General features: G+C 52.9%; 1 protein-coding gene across 1 annotated transcript; it reads left to right on the forward strand.

The window, feature by feature from the left end:
• The first annotated feature begins 221 nt into the window (after positions 1 to 221).
• LOC148131020 (natriuretic peptide TNP-b-like) lies at positions 222 to 1,443 on the forward strand. The gene is made up of 2 exons (XM_087965567.1): positions 222 to 483; positions 1,079 to 1,443. Exons 1-2 carry the CDS (start codon positions 376 to 378, stop codon positions 1,295 to 1,297), a joined length of 327 nt encoding a protein of 108 aa, XP_087821693.1. The 5' UTR covers positions 222 to 375; the 3' UTR covers positions 1,298 to 1,443.
• Positions 1,444 to 4,696: the final 3,253 nt, after the last annotated feature.

The raw sequence follows: 4,696 nt of genomic DNA on the forward strand, positions 1-4,696 counted from the left end.
TCGAGGCCCATCCCGCGCCCCCACCTCCAGGCAAGAAGAAGGGAGGAGGGAGGGAGGGCGAAGGATTGATCAAGACAGCTCTCCCTCTCTCTCTCTCTCTCACACACACACACACACAACCCTCCTCCTCCTCCTCCCTCCCCCGCCGGCCGGGGCGGAGGATGCCGTCGGTGCGTCAGCTGCAGGTTGCTGATATAAGGCCCTGCGAGCGGATCCGGCCAGAGAAGCGAGCGCGGCTCGACGAGAGACACTCCTGCAACCACAGCGCCCGGCTCGGCTCTCTTCGGCTCAGCGGTCCGCGCCCTCGAGGATTCCTCTCTCTCTCTCTCTCTCTGTCTCTCTCCCATCCACCTGCGCTTGCGCAGCCCGGGGAAAATGCTCGGCCTCTCACATCTGGCGGGCGGCGGGCTGCTGCTGCTGCTGGCCCTGCTGCCTCTCGCCCTCGACGGTAAACCGGCGCCGCTGCCTCAGGCTCTGCCCACGGTGAGGAGGAGGAGGGCGGACTCTTGGGGCCGGGGGTGGGTTGCAGGGGCTTTTCCTCGACGGGGCTGCTTTGGCTCCGTCTCTGGCTGCAGCCACCGGGCTGTGAGATCGCGGCGCCGGGTTGGGGTTGAAATCCCGGGCGGGAAAGGCGACTACAGCTCCCATCGTCCCCCCGCCAATACGGACCTTGCAGGGCTGGCCCGGGCGGGGAATCCCGAGCGGAGAAGCGGGGACTACGGCTCCCATCGTCCCCGCCTTAAGACGGACGTTGAAAGCTGATTGGGCAGCCGGGCAATCCCGGGCGCGAGAAGGGACTACAGCTCCCATCGTCCACGCGTTGCAGGGCTGGCCTGGCCGGGGAAACAGACTCCGGGGAAGCGCTCCACGGGGTGTGGGGAAACAGACGGCGGGGACGTTCCCTCTTCCCACCCGCCCCGTCGAAGCCGCTCTCCTGCCAACTCCCGACCGCGATGGCTTCCCTCCACCCTCCCAGACTCGCCATCCCGTCTTTCTTTGGGGGAGGAGGAGGAAGGGACGCCCCGTCCGGGCGGCTCTTCCTGCATGAAGGGCCCCGTTGCCTTTTTTGGGTTTGCAGGCTCCGGCGGGCGGCATGATGGCGTCGCGGCCGATGCTGACGGAGCAGCAGAAGCAGCAGCCGCCGATGGAGGAGTCCTCGGGTCCCGCGGCTGAGCGCAGCGGCTCCAAGACGGCCAAGATCGGGGACGGCTGCTTCGGCCTCCCGCTCGACCGCATCGGCAGCACGAGCGGCATGGGCTGCGGAAGCGTCCCGAAGCCGACACCTGGCGGATCCTAAATAATTGACTTTATTTTGCTTTTACTCTTTAGATTGTTTACTATATATCGGCTTAGAGAAAATTAAGGATAATAATGATGTGTCATGTAAAATGAAATAGGGGGTAAGCTGAAAATGGAAATAAAAGGGGATAAAGAAATTGAAAACCTATGTCTGGATGAAATGATATTGATATCGAATTCATGAATTGAAATAGGAAATGCAAATTTACTTACAGATGAGCGAAATGGATAATGAGATGAGATGATATTATATAAGATGAATGGAAATGAAAGTATGATTATGTACAAGTGTTATAATCCGGAATCATGTTGCTCACGTGAAGAGAGGTGTAAAATTAAAAAAAAATAAACTTTTACGTATTACAAAAAAACATTTATTAAGTGAGTTTTGCCCCACTTTTCTTGCCATGTCTGCTAAGTGAATCATTGCAGTGAATTAAGTTAGTCATGTTGTTAAGTGAACCTGCCTTCCTCATTTGATTTTGCTTGTCGGGAAGTCGCAAAAGGCGATCACGTGACCCCTGGGGGACACTGCAGAAATCCAGAACTGAGCCTAGAAATTAAAGTCATAAATCGTGACGGTCATAACGCTGAATATCGGGTGACCTACCTGGCTTTTATGACCTCTTTTTGGACTGGTCATGAAGCAAACACAAATTACTTATGCAGGCCCATCCGTTTGTTGCGGGCCAGTTTTTGTCAGGGAACAGAAGTAAACGCCAGTTTTGGGAAAAAACATTAATTAACATATTACAGCAAGATGTTGCAAACAGCAGTAAATGTAGTCTGGTTGCTGTGTGTGGCCAACGTGCTGTGCGACCAGTCGTAAATTGAGGACTGCCTATCAGAAAGCTAGCCAGTTTGAGGAACCCTGCCTGATAATGTGGGGAGATCTTGGCCTGCCCGGTGAAGACCCAGGAAGAGCAGGGTTGCCAGATCGCAGCTTGGCTCTGCGGCCAAACTCAAGTCAAAATACGGCCAAATTATTTTCTCTCACAGCCAAATTTTCTGGCCAAATTTTTTTATGCAATATAACATGAGGATATATTGTTTTTTGTTTTTTTAACTGTTTTTAAATAATCAAATCATAAAAAATAGTCAACCAGGGGGCTCAGGATCGCGTGCAGCACTCACCCATCTCCTCCGGCACCTCCCGCGCTCTGCTTCGCGCCTGCCTCTCCTCCTCCTCCTCGCTGGCTCGTTCTCTCTCATTCCCCAAGCGGCGCACCTTGCATGAAGTTTGGGGTGGAGGGTTCTCGTGGGGCGCATCCGAGGCGCAGCTCCGGGCAGAGGGGAAAGGGAGCGAGAGTGAGAGAGAGGCGTGTGAGCCGAAAGCTGGAGTGGGGTGGAATGAAGGGGCTCAGATCCCGATCCAGACCCCTCACGGGAGCCCCCGAAAGCAGCCCTGCGCTTGTCCGGGGTGCCGGAGGGGCGCCGGGGCCATGGCTCGGTGGCGGCGGAGCTGTCAGCCGGGGGAGGAGGGTGCGCGACGAAGTGTAGGTCCAGATATATACATGTAGACTGGGCTCCGGCAAGAGGCGGAGCGGTCTATTTTTTGCTTTTGCACGGAGGGTCGGGCGCGCTTAATTGATAAACTCAAGATAAGCAAAACGCTATACCCTAAAGCAGTGATGGCTAACCTATGACATGCGTGTCACTTGTGACACGCTGAGGCACTTTGACTGACAAGCCTGTTGGTGTGGGGAAAACCTGCACATTTAGAGGCTGCCTGTGCTCTGCTCCAATCCCTGCTCCCTGCTTGTTGCGTGGTGTCACCGCTGCCGCGAGATCTTTGCAGCAGAGAACCAGTTTTAACCGCCATAAACTGAGGTTTGTCAGTTTCATTACCTCAGGAACGCTACAGGAGGAAAGGAGATCCATGAGGTTCACAGCCCTGTAAGGTGGCCTTCCGATCCCCACATCCTGCACCTGCAGCCCTGAGACCAGGGAGACGAGTTTCAAAGCCCTGTGTGATCACCCCAGCCCAGTCCGTCATAAACCAAATTATTGATATTTCTTGAAGTGACACACGACCCGAGGAAGGCTACACTTTTTCCCGATTTTCGACACACCAAGCTGAAAAGGTTAGCCATCACTGCCCTAAAGTCTTATTTCATGACTTGTATCAGGTAGTACCACTAAAATAAAGTAATAAATAAAAATACAAAATTACGCGTATACCCACATTTATAGATTATATGACACAGGGAAACAACACAGTGTAGATCCGGATATATACATGCAGACTGGGCTCCGGGCTCCGGCGAGAGGCGGAGCCGTCTATTTTTTGCTTTTGCACGGAGGGTCGAGCACGTTTAATTGGGTAGGAATCTCCCTCTCGGACGCTGCTTCGGGCGTGGTCCTCGGCCAAGGGGCAAGCAAGACAAGGCACCAAAGCGCATGATTTATTTATTTTTATCATTATTATTTTTTTGAGGGGTATTTTAAGGATTCCCTTAGGATTCCTTCACAAAGCGCAAATATAACAGGCGGCGAGGCGCGCCGGAAAGAAGCACTTCGTGGCGGAGCTGCTGAGGCGAGCTTTCTCCCCACCCCGCGTTCCTTTCTCCCTCAGGCCGCTGACTGGTGCTGCTGAGGGCAGACTTCCCTCGCCCATAGGCTGCTGCGAGATTTCCCCCCACCCCCCGGGGACGAGATCAGACCCGCCATTTAGCCCCAAATTGGGGCTGGTGGGGGCAGAACTGAAAACCGGTATTCGGCCAAAATTTCCATTTCACGGCCAAGCAGATTTCTATATGGCCAGATTTCTCGAATTTGGCCGGAAAAACCGCCAGATGGCAACCCTGAGGAAGAGGAGAGAGCAATCTCAATATCAACCCTGAAATTGACCTATATGTAGCCATTTTAGTTAGGCTTAGTATATATTCTTTTTCTTACTTTCTCTGTGGCGGTCATCGGGGGAAGGGTTTTGGGCTTGCTACATTCCTAAGGGGGGAGGAGAGGAGAAAGAGTTTTTTAGGCTAAGTGGTTCTTCTTCCCGTGGGAACAAAAGCTGACCCTGCTGAGACCTGGAGGTGGAGATTGATGACACCAGAAACATTGATTTCCTTCTATTGGGGAATGTGACTTTTGGGGGTTGTTTCTAACTTCCAATATTATGGGGTGTAATTCCGGGTTGTGTCAGATCCGGAATCACAACAGACTTTGCCAATTTGATGCTTTCCTAAATAAAAGAAATTGTCTTGGAAGATGGACTTTGTTCTTTTCTTTTAAAATGGATTTCATCACTTGGAAACCTGACATTATTCTGGATCTGACCAAATTCCGGATTATTCCAGATCTTGATCCGGCGCTCCCACGATGCTGACCCCAACGCGCAACTTCCCATGTGACAAAATTGACCCACGAGCTCACCCTGTGAAGTCCAGGGGTAACC

The sequence above is a fragment of the Notechis scutatus genome, chromosome 4 (assembly GCF_049901735.1).
Source record: "Notechis scutatus isolate UNSWTSFEM ecotype Mainland chromosome 4, rNotScu1.2, whole genome shotgun sequence".
NCBI classification, from domain to species: Eukaryota; Metazoa; Chordata; class Lepidosauria; order Squamata; family Elapidae; genus Notechis; species Notechis scutatus.

Bases quoted from the DNA above. Each gene is read 5' to 3' on its own strand.
- LOC148131020 (XM_087965567.1), top strand. From the start codon at position 376: ATGCTCGGCCTCTCACATCTGGCGGGCGGCGGGCTGCTGCTGCTGCTG. The intron at 484-1,078 runs GTGAGGAGGAGG...TTGGGTTTGCAG, and splicing joins TGCCTCAGGCTCTGCCCACG to GCTCCGGCGGGCGGCATGAT.